The following is a 23,175-nucleotide window of genomic DNA, read 5'->3' on the forward strand; positions in this document are numbered from 1 at the left end:
ACTGACAATTAGAAAATGGCTGCCCCCATACTGCAGACAGTTTTCTGTCTGCAGTATGGGGGCAGCCATTTTCTAAGAGTCCGTTTTCATTGTAGCAACAGGAAGGTCCCGACAGAGAGCCGGGTGAGAGTCGGACGCAGACCGCAGGTAAGAAGGGGGGGCAGGTTAGGTGGGGGGCGCCGAATAAACGTGCGGCGGGGGGGCGATAAATAGTTAGTTACGCCCCTGATCTGGCTATAGACTTGTTAAATCTAACAAGACTAGGCTCATTTGGGCTTGGTCTCTCTTTACAGCGCCCTGTGCCCCCTGTACATTTGCAAGGAGAAGTGGACATTAGGGTAGGGGGGTGTGCACTCAAGATGAAGTCTCTTGATAAAGGTGCCTACTGTAGATCACATTTATATCCAGGGCCCTAATTTAGACCTGATCGCTGCTGTGTGAGTGTGCAGTGGCCAGCGTACAGATAGGTGCTGCCCCGCTCCATTGACATGCTACCTTGTAAATTAATGTGCACGCTGTGCGAATGGGTGTGTACGGCTAGTGAAGAATTCACAGCCAAGCCAAAATGTCCCAATCTCGTTGCAAGCCGCTTACTGTCGAATGATATTTACACTGGTCACCACTCACTGCAAGATAGGACAAGCCAGGAACTTACATGGTGGCTGAGATGAATACAGGCATATGCGGCCTGGAGCTTACATCACACACACTCTCCTAAAATACTTGGGTTTTCCCTGAGACTCACAGCTATTTTTTTGGCATGCCTGCTTCTTTCTTAGCACTCCCATTAAACATCCGGTTACCACCGTGGACCTACTTCCTGTCGATCACCTCGCCAATGGCTACCGAGTAGAGAAAGTAGCAGGACTTTATTGCAGCACTGCGTTGCGTACACACATAATCGCCCATAGGCATGCGCGTTTCAATGTTAGTCGGTCGCTGTGTGAATTCACGCAGCAGCAATCAGGTCTGAATTAGGCTCTCTCCACAGTTACTTCCACCACCCCAGCAGCCCTTATGCCACTTTGCAGTGTCACTAATCAACATCATTATTTTAACATGTTTGATTGGCAGAATGCAGTTTTGCTACGAAATGTCCCGTTGCAGCTTCTTGGCCAATAAACTCATGAATTCCTGCCTAGACTAAAAGGTTACATAGAGGATGTACAGTAGTTGGAGTGTGGATCTTTCATGGATACCAAATACGGAAAACAAGGTGGTCCTGTTCACCCGTCCACATGAGCGTTGAAAGACCCTGTATAATAAAACCTTGCACTGTAGCCTCCGAGTATTTTTCTCAAAGCCTCCTTAGACCCTAGAGCACCAAGCATTAATAATAATAATAATAATAATAATAATTTTATTTACAGTATATAGGGCTCTTTCTCCAATAGGACTGAAGGCGCTTAACAGATAGAATGAATGTAATAGAGCACAGAAACAAATGAAGTACAGAAAAGCTTTTCATAAACTCATAAATACTTAAGGGACTGCAGGGAATGCTTGAGAAAATAGGAAAGTCTTGAGTCTTTTTTGAAGCATTCTAGAGTGGGGGTCTCTCGAACTGTGCTGAGAAGTGAGTTCCATAAAGTCGGAGCTGCGTGGCTAAAAGCTCGACCCCCAGATGAATTATGGGAGATCATTAAGGCTTGTGAACGCTGCAGCAGGCAATGTTGAATTCGAGGCAACATAAATTGTGTGTACTATACAGGTAGACTCCACAATCTTTTATTTGCGATATCAGTGTTAAAGAGCAGGCTTTTAGAATTTGTCCCAAATGTCCGGGTTCAGCCCCATGTGTAAGCCCTCCACCCCAAACCCCCATCCCCCCACCTCTCCCTTACTGTAGTGTATTAATTTCCGGTTACTAACCAGGAGCATTACACATTTCTCAGTGTCAATAACTGGAAATGCCTTGGGAAAACTAGACACAAGGGAGCGATATGTTGGAGGTATGGTATCTATAGCAATAAGTGACTGCACATGACATTGTAATCTTGCCTATGCTCTGTATTCATCCTTCTGTCTGCAGCCTTTTGAAGGGAAGCTAAGATAAAATGGTTTTGTCATGTATCTTTTAAATGTATAGCTGTGTTGTGTAATTCCATTTTATGGCAAATAAACATAAAAGGTTTATTCTTTATATAAAAATGATGCTATGCGTCGTTTGATTACAGAGGTATACACTCAGTAGTCCCTGTCAGTATACATGTAGAACATCTGCATAGTCATAACTGTCTAATTTATTGTCATCGTAGCTGTCTAGTGCTTGGGCTGGTTGAGAATATTTTATTACCATATTTTGTAGGACCCCTGAAATTCTGTTACAGAAATGTACAGTGCGATACACTATGCTATTTCATAACCCGCCATTCTAGCAATCACACCGCTAGCATGCGGTATTACAACCATGCATAGAAAAACTAATACTATATTACAAACAAGCATTCATTTTAGCTTGAATGCTTCATTACATTAAATATAACAAAATGACATATAAAATAAACATTATAAATTTAAAAGAATACAATATAATCTGAATGCCATGGGATCAAGAAAATTGATCCTCAGAATAAATGATCCTAGTTTCCTTTAAATACACTTCACTCAAACCTTTCTGTGATATCAATAAATTATGTTATTCCCATGCTACAGAGGCTGATCCCAAACACGCATTATCCATGAACGGTCTGCTTCATGGAGAGCCCTCATCTACACTCCACCTTACTAATTGGCAGGAATAATGATTCCTATACAGTATATAGCACTATTCCCATCATTTCATAACCTTTAACTTGTATGGCTATTCTAGATGTATGGTAGAAAGCAGTATCTGGTAGAAGGCAGTATATTTTACCATAAATCTATTAAGCCTGCCCTGTGAAACTAGCCAATGGAAGTCCGGGGGCAGGTTTAGAAAGTATGTGTTATGGATTATGTTGATTCCGGTGGCGGTCAATGCGTATTGCGCTGCTGATACCTAATGGATCCATTAAGCACATACTGTATGTTAAGTCTGTAACTTATTTTATATCAAACCTTCATGAAGGAGGACACAGGAAGTTCAGCATGCTTCTTTACTCATAAACTGCAGGGCAGGAACTACATACATTACAGGTATTCATACGCCAACTTACACACAAGAAATTAAGATCTGTTATATCCTTCCACGGGATACTTACTCAGCAATAGGAACTATATACACCACACTCCTCCCAACTTAGATACAAGCAGACAAATTGTAAATGTAGCACTACACAAAGTATATGTTACCCCAGAAGGCTACAAATCAAGCCTTTGGGGTGCCTTACGAACTCTGTCTGGGTAACGATGTTTAAATTCCCTAGAGACTGGCTGTTCCACTGAAGTCACACCAGAAGGTTCAGGGTCAGTTGTTGTCACTAGGGGAACCTCTTGTTCAGGTGACTCCATTCTAGGAATAGGAACAGTCTCTGTAGTCAACCCAGAGGGGTATACATTTTCCTCAGTGTCAGGAACAGTCTCTGTACCAGGCCCATGGGGATAAACATAAACCCCTACATCACTAGCTTGGCTGTGTCCAGATTCCGACTCACAAGTCATCTGCCTCCTGGCCTCAATTATTTGATCAATGTGTCGACGCCACAATTCCCCTCCAACTTCAATCACATACATCAGTGGGCCAGATTTTGAAGAAACTATGCCCGGTTGCCATTTGTCTCCTCTGTAGTCACGGACAAGCACCTCTTGGCCAATGTCGAAGGATCGTGTAGGTTTCTGGTAAACCGTTTGAAACTGTTTGTTTTGTACCTTTCTTCTCACATCTGGTTTTATCAAGTCCCATTGAGACCGCAAGTTTCGCTGCATAAACAGCACAGCAGGCGGTTGACCAGTAGTAGAGTGCTCAGTTCTACGATATATGAAAAGGAAGTTGTCAATCTTATGTTGTAAAGGCAGATGTTCCTGGTGTGCGGACTTGATAGCCTTTTTGAATGTTTGTACAAATCTTTCAGCCAAACCATTAGTGGCTGGATGGTGTGGAGCTGATGTGAAATGTCTAATGCCATTATCTCGCATGAACTTTTTGAATTCATGCGACACGAATTGTGGTCCATTGTCGCTGCATACTTGCTCTGGTAGACCATTTCTGGCAAAGATGGTTCGCAGAACAGCAATTGTTTTCTCAGACGTAGTGGATTTCATATTTATTACCTCTGGCCATTTTGAATGAGCGTCCACTGCAATAAGAAACATACAATTCATGAATGGACCAGCAAAGTCGATATGTACCCGCTGCCATGGAGATGATGGCCATTCCCAGGGGTGCAGTGGGGCTGTGGATGGTGAATTTTGAACTCCTTGACACCCTTCACATCCTTTTGTCAATGTTTCGATTTGCCCATCGATTCCTGGCCACCACACATAGCTTCTAGCAAGACTCTTCATTTTTACTGTGCCCAGATGCCCCTCATGTAAATTTTCCAACACTCTTTGTCTCAGTTTGGGCGGTATTACCACTCTGGAACCACACAACAGAGTTCCTTGACAGACAGAAAGTTGATCCCTCCTGGCTGAAAAACCGTAATATTGAGCATTGCCATGTTTAGGCCAACCTTTGAGAGTTAATTCCATTACTTTAGATAAGACTGGGTCTTTCCTTGTTTCCCGATTGATCATGTCATTGGTTATAGGTAGCTGTTCTATTAACATATTGTGATAAATGTCCAGGTCATCTTGGTCACTGGCTTCATTGCCTTGGGGCAAGGGAGAACGTGATAGACCATCAGCGTTGCCATGTAGTTTTGTTCCTTTAAACTCAATGTCATATGAGTGTGCACCCAGGAATAATGACCAACGTTGAAGACGAGCAGCAGTCATGACTGGAACTCCCTTTTGGGGGTTAAAAATTGACACCAATGGTTGATGATCAGTTACTAATGTGAACCTTTGTCCGTATAAAAATTGATGAAATTTCTTCACTCCCCACACTAGACTTAAGGCCTCTCGATCAATTTGCGCATAATTCTTTTCTGCTGCAGTCAAGGACCGTGAGGCGAATGCAATTGGTTTCTCACTTCCATCTCTTAGTTGATGTGACAACACTGCTCCAATGCCATATGGTGAGGCATCACATGCCAGTCTGATCGGCAGTGTTGGATCAAAATGAGTAAGGACTTTATCAGATGTAATCAATCTTTTTGTTTCTGCAAAAGCTTCCTCACAGTCTTTTGTCCACTTCCAACGAGCACTTTTCTGTAATAAGGCATTTAGTGGGTGTAGGACTGTGGAGATGTCTGGTAAGAACTTGTGATAATAATTGACTAGACCCAAGTAAGATCTTAGCTGCGACACAGACTGGGGCCGGGGTGCTTGCAGTACTGCTTCAATTTTGTCAGCCGACTTGTGTAGACCCTCTCTATCGATTACATGTCCACAGTAGGAAATGCTTTCTTGGAAAAATGCACATTTGTTTTTATTTACTCTGAGTCCATACTCCTGTAGTCGATTTAACACTTTCTCCAAATTATTTAGATGGTCCACGTCATCTTTGCCTGTTACAATTATGTCATCCAGGTAACATTGTGTTCCTGGTATTCCTTGTAGGACTATATCCATTGATCTCTGCCATAGTGCTGGGGCTGAAGATAGTCCAAACACAAGACGGTTATATTGTAATAAGCCTTTGTGTGTGTTGATGGTAAGATATTTCTTGGACGCTTCCTCAATTTCCATCTGTAAGTATGCTTGAGCTAGATCAATTTTGGAAAAGCGGTCACCCCCTGAAAGGGATGCAAAGATGTCCTCTATTTTGGGCAAAGGATACTGTACGGTTCGTAGCACTGGATTTATTGTCATCTTGAAATCGCCACAAATTCGGATACTTCCCATTTCATCCTTCTTTACTACTGGAACTATAGGCGTAGCCCATTCACTCCATTCCACGGGGGAGAGTATACCAGTGTCTTCTAATCTCTGTAATTCCTTCTCAACCCTTGGTCGAATAGCATATGGTACTGTACGAGCTTTATGAAACTTTGGAACTGCCTGTGGATCCACCTCTATATTCGCCTTGATGCCCTTTAATGTGCCAATTCCTTCTTGGAAAATGGATTGTACAGCATCCAACAGTTTTGAGAGCCCTTTGGTAGCTGCATCACTGCTAGATACATTGGAGGTGGTAGACTGTAACGTGTGAATGGAATGCCAGTCAAGTTGAATTTTCCTTATCCAATCACGACCCAATAGTGCCGGCCCACCCTGTGGAAGTACGTATAAATACAGTTCATGATTATTGCCTTTGTATGTCACAGAAACCTTTATTTTTCCCAGTGGAGACACCAGTTCGCCCGTGTATGTGCGGAGATTCACTGATGTTTTCTTTAAAGGAATTGTAGCAAATAAGCGTTTGTAATCCTTTGCATTTATCACTGACAGAGCAGCGCCTGTGTCTAATTCCATTTTTAAGTCAATACCTGCTACTTTTAAGGTGACCCACATCACTTGGCACTCTTTTGACGTTACAGAGTGCACATCTAGGCTGCCTAAGCCTTTTTCTGTCCCAGTACTATCAGTAGAGTCGGATTCATTGTCGGTTACCTTATGCACCTGGGGTGTTGTATATTTTCTCCCAGAGGCTTTATATGCTTTTGAGCGGTTGGGTGTTTTCCCCGACTGACATGTCCTTTCAATATGGCCTCTTTTCTTACAATTTCGACATACTTTGTCTTTAAACCAGCACTGACTGGCTTCATGTGAGGACTTCCCACAGCAGGCACAGGGCTGTCTCTGATTCCAATGAATTGGAGTGGTAGAACATTCTGGAGCCTTCTGTTGCAATTCTGATGCATCTCTGGTTGCAGTCTCCATTGAAATAGCTATGGATAGTGCACTCTCTAAGGTCAGTTTAGGCTCAGCCAGCAATTTCTTTTGTGTATTTGTACTTATCATCCCACAAACCAATCGGTCTCTTAAGGCATCTGATAACCCTGCTCCAAACTCACAGTGTTCAGATAACTTTCTTAATGCAGCAATGTACTTGAAGAGAATCGATCATACGCCGATGTATCGATTGTCTGATCTATTAATTACCTTATTTGACCTCAGTGTGAAGACCCCTTAGAGCTCCGTGAGAGTGTAACCTCATATGATATGACCAGTAACGATGACCACAGATACAAGGTTGAACTCTGATTTAATGATGACGAAAACAACATATTTATACACAACAAACGACGCTGGTTCAATTACATGATTGGTTAATATTTGGTGCAGAGGTAGGGAAATAGCAGTGTCTTTGTGGGGTGGCTTATACATCGCCTTGTGTAGTATTCGTTAGTTATGAGAAAGCACAGAATGTACAGTGTCTAAGGAAAGTAACAAAGTTTATGATAGCAGCGAGTACTGGAAAAGAGCCAGGATATAACCACCTTGAAATCAGCAGGGACAGACATAGAGAAACAAGATGGCTGATTAACCCTTCAATGAAAACAAGATGGCTGATTAACCCTTCAATCCCCTCTTAGAATCAATGTCCTTTTTAGACAATTTGATTCTTGTAGATGGCATCTTGTTTGGTACGATGGATTTTAACATATTCACTATAATCTTCTGGTGAGGGAAGGCTTTTGGCGAGATCAGTGTACATAGCAGGTGTTACATTATCCAGGTACTTGGAACCAATCTTCTTACATATGGGAAAGACACAATATCCTACTATCATAAGTACAATAATTATAATGAGAATAAACATGCCTATTTGTGTTAGTGCGTGTTTCCAATCGTTTAGCCATCCAAACCAGCTACTCCAGGGGTCCGTGACACCTGAGTTCTTCTTGAGTTCGATGGATAAATCTTCTAGATGTTTAATAGCTAGGGTAGTTTTCCCATTAGGACCTGTGTTGTCTGGGATATAAGTACAGCATCCATCAACCTTACCTATGTACACACAGGTTCCTCCTTTCTCGGCAAGCATCATATCTAAAGCCATACGATTCTGAAATGTCATTTGTGATGTAGCTTCCAACTGTTCAGCAATACCTTTCAAAGCGTCCCTAGTATCATTAACGAAGCGCTGTTGATTATAATATATGTAATTTATCCAGTTCACATTTTTATTGATGGTTACCTGGGGAAACAGGGACTCGAAGCCGGCAGCGACCTCATCACGAGCCTTAAATTCTTTAGGAACTCCCCGGGGAACACCAATAGTGTCTATGTATATGTGTGGATCGAAGCTTTCCTTTGGAGCTTCTCTTTTGTTTCTGGAGTTTGTGTTAGGTTTATCTGTGGGAGGAGGCTCAGGCAAATCGGCTGGGAGAATGTGTATGGGCATAATGATCTTTGCCAGGGCACACTCTCCTTTCCAAGGATTATCCAGCTTTGTCCTGAGTCTCATGTCTCCACAAATAAAATAAATATCTCCCAAAGATTTCTTCATGGTGGGTATGGTGATATGTCTTCTTTCAGCACAATACCCATCAGGAAACAATTTCAATTGTACAACATTTTGATCAGTACTATTAGAGAAATAACAAGTGTAATTACCGGGGTAAATAGTTATAGTACTACCAGGGTTGGTATTCTTTGTCATAATGGGGTATTCCTTTTTCCATTGTTCACATTTGGCTTCTTCTATTACAGTGTCAGTGTATAAACTAAAAAAGCATTTATCCTGTTCAGGTGGTATGTGTATGGGTACAGTACCTAAATGGGGTCTGGACTTTCCACACACATAGCAATCAGTTTGATTAACCTTGCGGGCATTATACTTCATCCATTCTAACCAATAGTTTACATCAGAGAAACCTGTTTCCATAGACATGGTATCTTCATACGTGGGATTATCAATGGCTAACATATCATTAAAAGTAGTGACATGTGGTTTAAGGAATGATGGTGGTGTTTTAGGTTTTACAGTGGCTTTGAGGGCGGTGTATTCTGGGTTATCGTACATGTCCTTTAAATGGAATTTTCCTCTTGGGCCCCCGTTTTCCCCTGATTGATATTTACCCAAGACATATAGTCCGGCATCACCGGGGGCCGGGTTTTCTAAGTTAATGATAAATTGGCCATTGCAGGTGCCCTTTTTTCGTAGGGACATACGGGCTAGTAAGGATCGACCATTGGACCATTTATGGATGCCAACATCGGGGTAATATCCCCAGTCTTGGCTGATATCAAAGGCAGTGGTATCTGCTCTAGTGTTCCACCCAACAGCCCCCCATGAGTTGCAAGAATCTCCCCAGTAAGTACTAGTGACACAGATATATACGTGACTTACAGCGTGTGGTGTGTGTTGGATGTTACACAGCCAGGGCAGCGATGGTTCTTCTCGATTCCCGCCTTGATTGTTTGAACAAGATACAATATCACAATAAGAAAATATGAAAGTAGCAACAGTTGTACTAGAAGAATTATACCAGAAGGTAAAACGTCCATCATTCTGAGTAATATCAACTTCAGCAAAACAGTTATAAAGAACAAGCCCGAATAAAATCACTAGGGCTAAGGTGGGGGGAGTCATATCCTGTAGCGTCGTCCTCGGCTTCAGAATGTTGTACCCCTGATTCCTCATCACCTCCAGCCGGCAGGTCTTCTCCAAGTTGGAGGTCAGAGCCACTGGCTCCCGTTATTACCTCTCTCGTCCCGTCTGTGTCAGTCTCGGGATCGGTGTCGACCTCTGTGTTGACGTGTGGTGGAGGTGGAATTTTCTTTACTCTGGATGCATGGATCCACGTTGGTCCTTCGTCGGTGAGGACAGCCGTCCTGGTAACCGCGACCACTTCTGTTTCTGGACCGTAGGTGAAATCTCCTGGATGTTTATTTCTGGGTAGGATCTTTACAACGACCTTGTCTCCAACCCTAAATGGGTGAGTGGGTATCTGTGGATGAGAAGGATTCTTAAAGATAACATTTTGTTCAACTTCATTAAGTTTCTGTATTAGGGATCTGACATACTCTTCTCTTATTATTTCTAAGTCTCCTTCTGTGGTAACTAAAGGGTTCTTTGCCCAGGGAGTGGGGAAAGGTCTGCCCATCAGTACTTCAAAGGGGGAGTAACCTAGAGTCTTTTGTGGAGTCATTCTCTGTGGGTGATATGGAATGTGAAACTTCCATTCTATTTGCAGTGCTTTGACTAGTTCTGCTGTGACTTTGGCTGTGAAGGCTGAACCTTTATCGCTATTGATTCGGAGCGGGCATCCTCAGCGCGGAATGATCTCTCGCGTGAGTATGCGGGCTACTGTTTTTGCATCTTCTGATTTAGTGGGATAAGCTTCCTGCATTATTGATATGTGTAAAATCTATTTGAAGATGTGTGAATGGTGTGGTTGGGTATTCTAGATGTTGGTGTCTTGCTTTATTTGGGTTGTTTGGGTTGTTTCCAAGACACACTATACATCTACTGATGTACTGTTTTACAAGTTCTTTGGCATTAGTAATGTAGAAATCATTGGAGAGGAGTAAAGTAGTTGTTACTATACTATGGTGTCCTACTCCGTGGTAATGTACTATGAACAATGATGCACTGGTTTGGGGTATACATGGTTTCCCCTCTTTGCAGATTAATCCAGTCCGTGGATTCTTCTGCAATATTGGATATGTTCAATCTGATAGATCTGAATTAGAGGCAGCAGCCTGTAATTCTGTCAGTAGGTATGTATCATCTAGCGAAGGAGGCGAGATGACAGCAAGAGTGAGGTTATATGTTGCTGTAGTGGCAGCACGTTTAGCAGCGGTATCAGCGAGAGCGTTGCCTTTGCTGATGTCATCCTTTCCTCCAGTGTGTGCTTTACAATGAAGGATGGCAATTTGAGATGGTAATGTAATTGCGTGTAAGAGATCTGTGATGAGTTGCGCATGTGATATGCCTTTCCCATCAGCGCCAGTGAAGCCTCGGCGTTGCCTGAACAACTCCGTAAGCGTATTTGGAGTCTGTGTAAATTGTGACAGGTTTGTTTTTTGTAAATGTGACAAGCTCGAGTGAGTGCAATGAGTTCTGCAGCTTGTGCTGACTGTAAGGGGACTGTCTTTGCTTCAAGGGTGGTGTTTGGAAGTTTAACCACTGCATATCCTGCCTGGTACGTGTTGTCATTGGGACGGCTGCAGGAGCCGTCAACAAATATTATGTCGGCATCGGGGATAGGCACAGTCGACATGTCTTGTCTGGGTGAAGTTTCTGAGTCAATTGTCAGAGTACAGTCATGTTGAGGCGGCGCCTCGTCGTCAGGTCCTTTAAGACCTAAAAGTGCGTTTAGTACAGGGACAGGTCCTTCTGAGTTTGTTGCGTATTTTACAGTGAGAGAAGGATTCCCTAGTAGGAGTACTTCATAGCCGCTGAGTCTTTGGGCAGACATGTGTTGTGTGTGTAGACCTTTGAGGATGGAGAGGACATTATGTGTGGTATGTAACACAGTAGGATGTCCTAATGTAAGTGATGTGGACATCTCAACAACCATTGCACAGGCAGCCAGTGCTCGAAGACAAGCTGGCATTCCTTGCACAGTGACAGGCATTACCTTTGAGAAGAATGCGACTGGGCGCATTTTGCCTCCATGAAGTTGGGTCAGTACACCCGCCATAGTTGTACATGTGTCCCTTGCAAACAAGTGAAATGATAACATATAGTCCGGGAGACCAAGCGCGGGACTCTGTACTAACATTTCTTTCAATTTTTTTAAATGCAGAATACATTTCATCTGACCATTGTATAACCTTGGGTTTGTCTTTGAGTGTGCATTGTCTCAAGATATTATCATAGTAGGAACAATCAGAGATCCACTGTCTGCAGTAACTTACCATACCCAAGAAAGACAACATATCCTTCTGGGTAGTTGGGGTGACCAGGCCCAATACAGACTGTATGCGTTGTGGACTGATTTTTCTTTCTCCCTCAGAGAGTACAAAACCCAGGCAATTGACATGCGCTTTACACCATTGCAATTTTTCTCTTGACACTTTGTGTCCACATTCTGCTAACCAGTTTAACAATGAGATTCCATCTAACCGGCTGGTCTCCTCGGTGACACTACAGAGAAGCAGATCATCTGCATACTGTAGCAGGACAGAACTATGGGGGGGGTGCCATGGAGCCAATGTGGCTTGGAGGATTATGCTATAGACCACTGGAGAGTCAATATAGCCTTGGGGTAAACGACACCAGGTTAATTGTTTACCTTCAAATGAAAAAGCAAAGAGTAATTGGGTCTCTGTGTCTATAGGAATGCTAAAAATGCGTTTTTCAAATCTATGACATTAAAGTGGGTTGCGTTTGCAGGGATTGCTGAGATGAGTGAATTGATGTCAGGTACTATGGGTGCAATAGGAACAATGAGATCATTTACTTTTCTCAAGTCTTGTACGAATCTAACAGAGCCATCGGCCTTAGCAACAGGGTTGATAGGTGTCGAGTAAGGTGAGACAATGTACCTGAGTATGCCTTGTTCGAGGAAGTCATGTATCATAGGTCTAAGACCTTCAATCTTTTCTGGTGAGAGTGAATATTGTCTGCAAAACACGGGTTGTGTATCTGGTTTGAGCTTGGCTTTGTATGGTGTACAGGGTATGAAGCCAGTGTCATAAGGGCCAATGGCCCAAATTCTATCATCAATTTGATCAAGTGAGTTGTCCAGAGTATTTTGTAGTGACACAAAGTGTGGGGAGGTGACTTGGAGCCCACTCCCTCGTGGAGAGGGTGAGATGGAGATGTGGAATTTACTAAACAAGTCACGGCCCAGTAAGTTAACAGGACATTCTGGGATGATCCTGAATTGGTGTATCCCTAAGTGTTTTCCCTTGTCAGAGCGTATGATAACTGGGTCAGTCAGGTATGTGTCAGTGGGTATCCCGTTGATTCCCATTGAAGGAGTAGTCTTTTGCAGTTCACCATCATAGTTAAGAGAACACAAAACACTGGTTGTTGCCCCACTGTCTACTAGAAAGGACAGTTTTTTTATCATCAACATATAATGTGATGAGGGGTGAATCTTCCCAATGAGTAGTGAACTGTGCAAAAGATGGGATACCCTCCTCCGGGCCCCGTCAATGTGCAGGGTCAGACCAGTCCACTCTGAAACGTACATGGTCTTGAACTGATGTTGAGTGTGGTCTGTATGGTCCCTGTTGGGGTCTGGGAGTGTAAGGTTGTTGTGGTTTCTGGGGAGGGAGTGGACAGTCCCTAGCCCAGTGTGTATTCCGGCCACAGTTGAAACAAGTTGTTTGTCTTGGTACTGCACCAGTATTGTTGTAATCTCTGTTGTATGGAGGCGCACGGGGTGTTGGACCCTGAGGGGGTCTATATGGTCTTTTCTGGTTATTTTGTGGGATCCCCCTATTTGGTCTATTTGGTGGGCCTCTGTTATTATTTTGGAAGTTGTGAGTAGAAGTGACGACAGTCTTCTTCATATCAAAACATCCAGCAGATTCTTTTTCATATAAGTGCTCACTAAATTCAGTGAGTTTGTCAGATGTCCAGGTAGAGACATTCTGTTTGACTGGCGTGGAAATGGAGGGGTGTAGGTTATTGATAAAGGTGGAAATGAGTAAAGGGAATATTTCAAGAAATAGTCCCGTTTCCTCAGTCCAGCATCTTTTAAATCTCTTCCAAAATTCAGTGACTGTAGGTTTCTATTTACATGAAACTGCAATAGGCAGCGATGTTCAGTGTTAGGGAGAGAGAGGCCAATACTGCAGCTTCCCCCTCAGACCCCCCTCTTCCAGCAAAGACACAGAAGCCTAGCAGGAATCCGCCGTACACCCTGAGAGCTCAACAGAAAATAGATCTTTCAAAGCTGAACTGGTGTACGGTGATTTCATTCCACATGTCAGTTATCTCCTGTGCTTTGTTAAGGGGATAGTCTGCAGCTGTTTACTATATTGCAGGGATCGGGGTATTAATACTGGGGACTTGATTCCAGTCCCATCTATTATATTGTCCACCTCATGGATTAACAAGGTAATAATTTGTGGGCAACATATTCCTTACATATTTCACTAGGTAATGGGGGTGGATAGACTGTTTTATTCTTACTATTATTTCCACCCATGTCGGGGTATGATTGTGTATCAATATTTCTGACTATGAATGGGAGCGTGGAAAGTTCTTAATACTCAGACCAGGGGCACCGTCTTCAGTCAGGCAGGTCGGGACCTGTGGCAGCAGACTGTGAGGGTTGGTCTTTATCTGAATATTATATGAACTATATTTCCTCTAGATACATCCCATTAAATATAAAAGTACAAAATGTTAGTGAAACAACAGACCGTCTACGTGACGGTGGACAGAGTCTTGTTGTTATGTTGCTGAGAACTGTATGTGAAGCCTCACGTTGCGTTACTCCGAGAAGGAGAGCATAAAGTCCGCAAGTCTGTTGGCATACAGTAGTCAGATTAGACAAATGGTGAAGTTATTGTGCGTGAACTTACCAGCCGCACGGTTTACAAGGAAATACAGATATCACGAGTGTGTATACTCACCAATCACACAGGGATATTGAATGAAAGAAAAACTTATACTTTAAGACAATACAATAAAGACAATTGGCCAATAAAGAATGGGCGTTCAAAGTGAGGTACTATTTAGACTAAAGACCCCAGGTCTCCTTCGTACTCCAAGTACGGCATCTGATCCTAGATCAGGTTATGTGCACAAAAATAGAAGACTTTAACTTCTATGATAGAAGACTCTAACTTCTATATAAGACATTCAACATACCCCAGGCATGGTGTCACAGGTTCAGGATCGAGTATGTCCGTAACCTCACAACAGATTCAGGCAGACTGTAAAATCTTTATGACATCTGTGTAGGAATGGACCTCGCATCCCGGTGGCCGAGCCCCCACTTGAAGAGAATCGATCATACGCCGATGTATCGATTGTCTGATCTATTAATTACCTTATTTGACCTCAGTGTGAAGACCCCTTAGAGCTCCGTGAGAGTGTAACCTCATATGATATGACCAGTAACGATGACCACAGATACAAGGTTGAACTCTGATTTAATGATGACGAAAACAACATATTTATACACAACAAACGACGCTGGTTCAATTACATGATTGGTTAATATTTGGTGCAGAGGTAGGGAAATAGCAGTGTCTTTGTGGGGTGGCTTATACATCGCCTTGTGTAGTATTCGTTAGTTATGAGAAAGCACAGAATGTACAGTGTCTAAGGAAAGTAACAAAGTTTATGATAGCAGCGAGTACTGGAAAAGAGCCAGGATATAACCACCTTGAAATCAGCAGGGACAGACATAGAGAAACAAGATGGCTGATTAACCCTTCAATGAAAACAAGATGGCTGATTAACCCTTCAGTACTCAGACACACTTTCACTTTCACTTTGATTTCTTCTGTGAAACCTGAATCTTTCAGCAATCACTAATGGTTTAGGATTTAGATGCTTTTGTAAGATGTCCACAATGTCAGTGAATGACTTGGTGGCTGGCTTCTCAGGTGTTACTAAACTCCTCAGTAAACTGTATGTTTTGGCCCCCATCACACTTAGTAAGACTGCTACTTTCTTGTCAGCCTGCACACAGTTAGCATCACAGTACAATTCCACTCTCTCAATATATGTAGCCCAGTCCTCTATAGCTCCATCAAAAGCAGCTATTGTGCCAATATATCCTGACATCTTGCCTTAATGTCCTCTTTCCTCTCTTCTGTATAGAAAGAATGATAGAACTCACGTGCTCCTGTATTCAGTGATGGCTGTCTGCATGTGCTGCCCTTTTTCACCCCACAATTGTGTAGAGTCATACCCTCCAACATCTGAAGGGCAAAAATAGGTACACATTCAGAAAGGGGGCGTGGCCTCATGGGAAGGGGTGTGGCACCAAAAAGGGGCGTGGTATTACACATTATACCACTTATCGTAATGCCCATTACACATTTTAGTAAACGCTGTAATGCCAATTACACCTAAGGCCACAAACCGTAATGCCCTTTACACATTGTGCCACACATCATGATGCCCATTACATCCTATATAACTAACCATAATGCGCTGCTGATCATCATTCTTCCTCTGGTCAGCTGTACATGGAAAAAGATTGTATTTATGGACCCAGTCACAACATCAGTCTCTGCTTCGTTGGACCAGCTGCTCAGATACAGTGTTGGGTGGTGCAGGAGGGGAAAACCTGTGCCTATCACATATCCCACCCTTTGATACATGTAGTTCTGCTCTCCAAGCATTGGGAGAGGGTCCCTTCTTTAAGTAATAAATATAAGTATGCAACAGAGTATAAAACAAGGACATGGGCATAACGCACTTTTTATTTTGTCATTTTTCTAGCAGATCAGTGTAAAACTACAAATGGTTCCTACAACAGTGACACAAACACAACTAATTACACAAAATAGGCATTATCTTGTTGTTATTCAAAAGGAAGAATGAACTACAAGTACCAGCAGGCATGTAATACTGTATACACAAGATAACTTATAAACTGAGCCACATTGGAAGTAGTGTAAGTATCCTGGGTTGACAGCTAAATAAATCGTATGCTGCTCCTCTGGTATAGTAAGTGCCCTGTGTAAATAATTTAACAAGTGATATTGCATACACAGGGTTGCAAGTGTAAGCTAGTTAACAAGCGATACAGCATACATGGGGTTAACTGTAACTAGACCACAGAGATAGTAATGCTCATTTCTAAGCTGACAGCTGAAGGAATTTACGCTGTTTCCCCAGCATGATGCAGGGATGTCAGACAGCCGTACTCGTTACTTATCAGCCCGGCTGGAGACCACCGGAGGGGGGGGGGGGGCGTCCACCGCTGACTGGGTGGTCTGGGGGAAGCGGATGAGGTTATCTACTTACGGACCAGGGCCTGGTATGTGAGGAATCTCTTGGGGGTCTGTAAAGACACAGTGATGCGGCCTCAGCCACAATCAGTTAATCAGTGTTTTACAAATAATACTGAGGCATTGGAGCGGAGATGCCCGCTCGTGCACAGCGGGACCTACTTTCTCAATCTGAATTTGGCTCCCCAGACCTCTGGGAGGTGTAGTTGTTATTCTACAGCTCACTGGTGCCAGCAATACGTGCAGCGGGCGGTGAGGGACTACATTTCCCGACTGTCCGGCGATAGGAGGGTCAGAGGCTAATGATCTCTAGCAGGGCAGTCACGTGTGGCTTCTGTTGATCTATTTTCGAGGGCACAGTGCGGGTCTTCCTGTCCCCCGGCTTCCTCCATCCTGATCGCCGCATGAATTGGGGAAAAACGGTACATTCGGTACAATCGATATTTGCCGGTACAGACTGTTAAAAAACGGTACTGTACCGGCAAATTCGGTACAGTTGGAGGGTATGTAGAGTCAGTCCTTTGGCATTCCACTGATCACTGGAGCAATACTGAAGAATAGGTTTTATCCTCGTCGCCAGTGTTAAGTCTGTAACTTATTTTATATCAAACCTTCATGAAGGAGGACACAGGAAGTTCAGCATGCTTCTTTACTCATAAACTGCAGGGCAGGAACTACATACATTACAGGTATTCATACGCCAACTTACACACAAGAAATTAAGATCTGTTATATCCTTCCACGGGATACTTACACAGCAATAGGAACTATATACACCACACTGTATATTACATACATAATTAATAACATGTATGTATATATTTGCTTAGCTAAAGCCCCCTGCACAATATGGTTGGGGATATTTTGACATGATACCAAGGTGCAAGCAATGTCAGTGGAGCAACGTTGTATTACTGCTCACGTCAGAATAGTAGGGTTAGGCACTAAGGGGGGAGGCGAGCTGGAGTTAGGCTGTTAGGCAGGGCCAGATTAACAATGGGGTGGATGGAGCTGCAGCTCCAGGTCTAAACATAAAAATAGGCCCATCATCATGGCAGAATGACGATCACCAGACAGATACCAGCTGAACACATGGTTGGCCATAAATCATAAGTATTAAAATTGCATTCTTATTATACACATTTATGCAATTTCTGTACCTATATATTTCAGGAGACATTGGGGAATATTGTGTACGGGTTTTACATGGCTACATGGCATTGGCTTCACCTCCTCCACTTCTCATTATAGGACCTTGAATATTTCCATCTCCAGGCCCATTTGGCCCTTAATCTGTCGCTACTGCTGGTAGGGGCGTTAGGCTGCAGGTAGGGAGGTTTAGAGGTGTAGGGGGGGAGGGTTAGAATACTTAACTAGTAGGTATCGGGACCCTAACCATTGGAATCCTAATACAATCCCACGCCAAAGCTGTAGTGCACTCTGGAGGTGATGAATTAGTGGCAGTTCACAGAGGCTAGAAAATCTGTTCTGATCATTTTCTGGGCATGCAACAGTCAGTGACTGTAACTTTCAAAGCAGCTAGAGAGGCCCAGGCATCTTTAGAGAGGTGCTCATTCTGAGAAAACATTGGGTACCTCAGAGGTTCAATAGTGTAACCGATGTTTCTCCTTTTATATGTAAGCGGCAGATGTGTGACGCCGGCATTAGTCATTGGCTTATCTTTGCAAGCCCGCTATGTATGAAATCGCTGCTGCCCATGAAACCGCTTGGACCTCTGTCCCAGGTGGAAATCCGCTCCGTTATATGCAGATGGTAGGCTGATTTCCTGCCCTTTTGTGCCCTTTGTAGTAACTAACCTACTTTTCCCATACCCTAATGCCATCTCAGAAGAAATAATTTATCAATAGTCAAGGCTGTATTTTAAATTAAAATTCCATCATGACAATCCGCATCTATCCTATGACGATAATACACAAACAAGGAAAATAAATAAATATACGTGCCTCGGACAAATGTTCCTCATTCTCAGGCGGTTTTCTCCCAGCTGTAATTGCTAGGTCAGAGATATTTATCACTAGGAGGAAGGTATGGCAACATGTCTTAGTTTTGTTACAATAAATGCGGCAAATGGAGGGATAGAAGTCAGCAGAAAGCTGACACTGCATTGTATCTATAGACAATAATTAGGACAGACACTGGCTTATGTATTTTTAGAATAGATGAGAGCAGTCTGACAGAACATCCCAGAACGATGAGAGATATAGCAAAATATTCCGTGGGCTGAGGTGGCTAACAAATAATACATCCACAGTCACACAGATGTGCCCTATAAAGGTATGTTGCTAATATATTAAAAGCACAATGTTGATTGCATACATGCTTTTTTTTTGTTTAGGAAATTATAATATAGAAATATGTAACAGAAGATAAATAATACAGTATGTGCCCTCAAATACAGGTTCAGGAAACATAGTATATTACATTGCGTTAATGAATATGCCATATATTCAAACCAGTGTATTTTCTAGTAGTAGACCTAATGCTTCATGTGTTTATTTGCTTACTTAACAATTTAAGCCATTTGGGTGAACAAAAACTGTTTTAGAATACAGTGGATCTGCTGTAGAATTCTTATTATTATTATTCGTACCCATTTGATCTTAGTAAATTCCCTCCATTGTGCCTTATATCCTATACAGGGAAATGGCACTGATGATCCCATTTGCATGTATACTGTATATGTACAGATGGAGCTGCTCGCATCTGAGCGGTTTCCTTCCCGCCATCCACCACACCAATGGACGTGTGAGCGTGTGAGACCTGCCCTCCACTAGCAGCCGCCAGATACTGAAATCTGGCATGCCGGTGGAAAGGGGGAGAATGAAGAACCAAGAATGTAACAGCTACATAATGTGGGTTTGATGTATTTAGGTAGATTGCTAGCCTCTTCAGGGAGCCAGAAAAATTGGTACTCCTGGCAGGGACGGTTTAACGGAGAAAGGTGCCCATGTGCAGATCCTAGGTACGCCCAAAGGTGCGCATGTGCAGGTCTCTGAAAACATGGCGCCTGTTTTGTTCTGGAGACAAATACCTACTGTGCATATGCGGTAGCCATTTTACCAGAGATTTTTGCAGCGACTGCAGCAGGATTCAGGAAAGGTAAGTATTCAAACAGGGGTGCACAGTCGGAGGTGTGGGACCTCCTGGATACAGGGGCCTGTGTACACACTGCACCCATTACACATTGTCAATGACTTACGGGCTCCTTGAAAAGTGGGTGAGATGGCAAATATTCTGTAAAAGCGGGATTGGGGTGTGACTCTTCAGGTGGGAGCCTGCTTTGGGTGTGATTCTGCATGTGTGAGAGCTTTCTGTGAGTGTGGGTCTCCAAGTATGAGAACATACTATGAGTGTGTGTTCATGTATGACAGCCTGATGTGAGTGTTACTCTGCATGTTTGAGAGCCAGTGAGTATGTTGTGAGTGGTGAGTATAGAGTTGGGTTACATTACATATAAAGCGGATGAAGGCACCTCCTCATTTTGCAGAAATTAAATGTGTGTCGACAGACTTACTATGATATAGTTACATGATGAATCCATGCCCCTTACAACATACCAATGGTTAATAGTAATATTATAGCCTACTGTGCTAATTTACTACAAGTGCCATACTGTTAATAATTACAGATATAAAACAATTTTGTAATTTCTTTCTTTCTCTCTATTGAAAACAGCACAATAAAATGTTCTCCATTAGTTCACCAACTGTGACACATACATCTCAAAATCACTAGCTAATGTATAATTAATTGTAGGTGCTGTCATTCTCCTGACTTTAGTAGATTATGTTATAAGTCCTCTCTTTGATTGCCAATCATGTGATTGATTGATTAATTAATAGCAGGAGCGCTCTTCCAGCCTGCTGTCACTGTGTGATTATTTTCCATTCTCAACATCATAATTAGAACAGTAGTGAAGCTGATTTGTGCCCATGCAGTACATGTGCCCTTATTTTAATAGTATACAATGACTGTATTAGCTCAATCATCCGCTATTTGTGAAAACTAGAGAGAAAGCAAATACTGTACAAATTCCACACTAGGTTGCCTAAATGGCCTTCAATGGACCTGAATAAATGTATAAATACTAGCTAAGCCCCCTCGAAGCAAAAGCTTCGAAAGCTAGTCTGCTATCTTGTGATTACCTGGGTTTGTGTATGTGTCAAAGAGAAAGAGATATAGTTTCACTCACTGCCAGGAGAGGGCAGTGAGTGAAACAGCCTGTGGAGGCAGACACCCTCTGCCTCCTCTCCCTCTCTGTGCTGGGCTATGCTGGCCAAATATATATGAGATAGCCCTGTTGCCTCCAGCACGTCTCTCAGCCACGCACACAGGAGGGGGGTTCCGAGCATCTATAAATCCCCCCTGGCCGCCCGATATATCGACCACCGGTTCCGATGTTTTCTCCCTGCCTGTCGCCGCCAGTGACGCTGAGGGCTATTTCACACACTCCGGCTCCTGCCGGGTGGCGAAATCCCGCACGGCCAGAACCCGTGCCGTGCATAGTAGTGACTAATGGACAAGATTGTGTCCAATCAGACAGGATGGCCACGGGCCGGCCACCCAGTTGCAGCCAGATGCCACCACTGGAAGGGACGGCTGCCGGGCTGAACCGCAGAATTTCACAAACCGCCTCTCCCTCACAAAACTAATTTCACACAATACAGGCGTTCACAGATTAAGGGGGCGAAGCCCCTTACGACGGTGTGAAGAGCTCCCGTAGGGCACGAGGAATCACCTAGTTTTAATATGTGTCTATAGTCTTCATATGGTTTGAGCCCCTCCTGGATATGAATGTGCAATATATATATAGGGCAGTATTCAATGTGAAATATTGGCCATGCATGGCGAGAGATTTTTTCTCTCGCCATGCACTCTCCGTGTTCCGGAGCCTCCTGCTCCCCCTATTCAACGTGTTAAAGACTCGCCGCCACTCGCGGCGAGTCTTAACCCCTGCAGCGGACGAGCGTCCGCGGCAGGGAGCTGTCAGGGAGCCGGGGGACGTAGCAGCCAAGAGAGATTAAAGTCTCTCTTGGCTGCTGCAGGGGATATGGGGAGGGGAGCAGGGCTCCCCTGGACCCAGGCAGCACAGGCTGCCCCCCCCTATAGCCAGCGGGGGACCCAGTATTCACTGTACCCGAACGTGCATCGGGTGCAGTGAATATATGAATATCTAATGAGCGGCTCGAGCGCTCCGGCCCCCTGCTGGCTGCACTGTGTAAAAAAAAAAAAAAATGTAAAAATTTTTTTTTTTTTAAATTAAATATATATTCATGTGCTATAGGCACATGAATAAAAATAACATGGCCATTCAAAGAAAAAAAAAACTGATTTTTTGACACCAAAATTAAAAAAAACACCCTTTTAGTTTAAAAGTTCACATTCCTGCTCTCCATCAAAAGATGGAGAATTTCTACACGGAGAGAGACGGCGAGAATCACTTAGAAAGACGGAGAATATTTCACATTGAATAGGGTGGCTCGCCTTTGGAGAAAAAAAACCTCTCTCCACCGCGTGAAAAGCACAAACTCTCCAGAAATCACAGCGAATTTTTCTCATTGAATACTGCCCATAGTGTCCATAGGCACCGGCACTCCCTATGCTTCCAGAATTCTATGTGCCAATACGCAGGGACTGCGTATATACACATTATACACTTTGGACAAGTCGGCCTAATGTATGGGGGCCTTAACCCTAACTGATTATCCTGAGCAGGAGGAGATATTAAAACTCTGATTAGTTCAACTTTAAGAAGCAGAGATATAGGCAGCTGCCCCTTTCCTGGGCCATAGATTGTATTTTTTTGAAAACTTCATTGAAACCACCTCTACCCAAAAGGTGAAGCAATAGATTAGCATTGGATGGTCTTTAATTTGTGAGTAATCTTTATTACATATTCTTTATAATTCCCTAACATGCATAGACACGTACGTACAGTAGCTGTGCAAATCCACCAGTTACATGCAAACTGAAGGGAGGACATGAATGAAAACTACCATAAGCTTACCTTCAGGGATTACTGTACTGTATATACAGGTAGCTGAATCACCATACAATAGTCAAACTGTGTGATGATTCTTGAGTGATATATTTCAATAGAAGAAATATAATAAGGTATCACACATAAAACAGACATTTCCCTTAGGGCCCAATATGTCAAGTCTAATATGCAGGAATAAAGATTACAGAAAGTAATTGAGTTACAATTTTAGAGAGAATTATGAAACATCCCAAGAAGCAGATGAGAAATCGCACATATTTTGACAGTTTAGTGTTCACCAGAATAATAGGTGAACACTAAACTTGCTTGCCCCTCTCCCCCTGGGATCACACAGTAATAGAAGGAACAACCTCTGCCTTATGCAA

At 43.1% G+C, this 23,175-nt stretch overlaps 1 protein-coding gene across 1 annotated transcript; it reads right to left on the reverse strand.

The window, feature by feature from the left end:
• Nucleotides 1-7,154: 7,154 nt before the first annotated feature.
• LOC146035762 (uncharacterized) lies at nt 7,155-15,055 on the reverse strand. The gene is made up of 2 exons (XM_083159390.1): nt 14,871-15,055; nt 7,155-9,860 (listed from the first exon to the last, which is right to left on the reverse strand). The coding sequence occupies exon 2, from the start codon at nt 9,551-9,553 to the stop codon at nt 7,517-7,519; it is 2,037 nt and encodes a 678-aa protein (XP_083015516.1). The 5' UTR covers nt 9,554-9,860; nt 14,871-15,055; the 3' UTR covers nt 7,155-7,516.
• Nucleotides 15,056-23,175: the final 8,120 nt, after the last annotated feature.

Source organism: Crinia signifera, chromosome 9 (genome assembly GCF_055691185.1).
Source record: "Crinia signifera chromosome 9, ASM5569118v1, whole genome shotgun sequence".
NCBI classification, from domain to species: domain Eukaryota; kingdom Metazoa; phylum Chordata; class Amphibia; order Anura; family Myobatrachidae; genus Crinia; species Crinia signifera.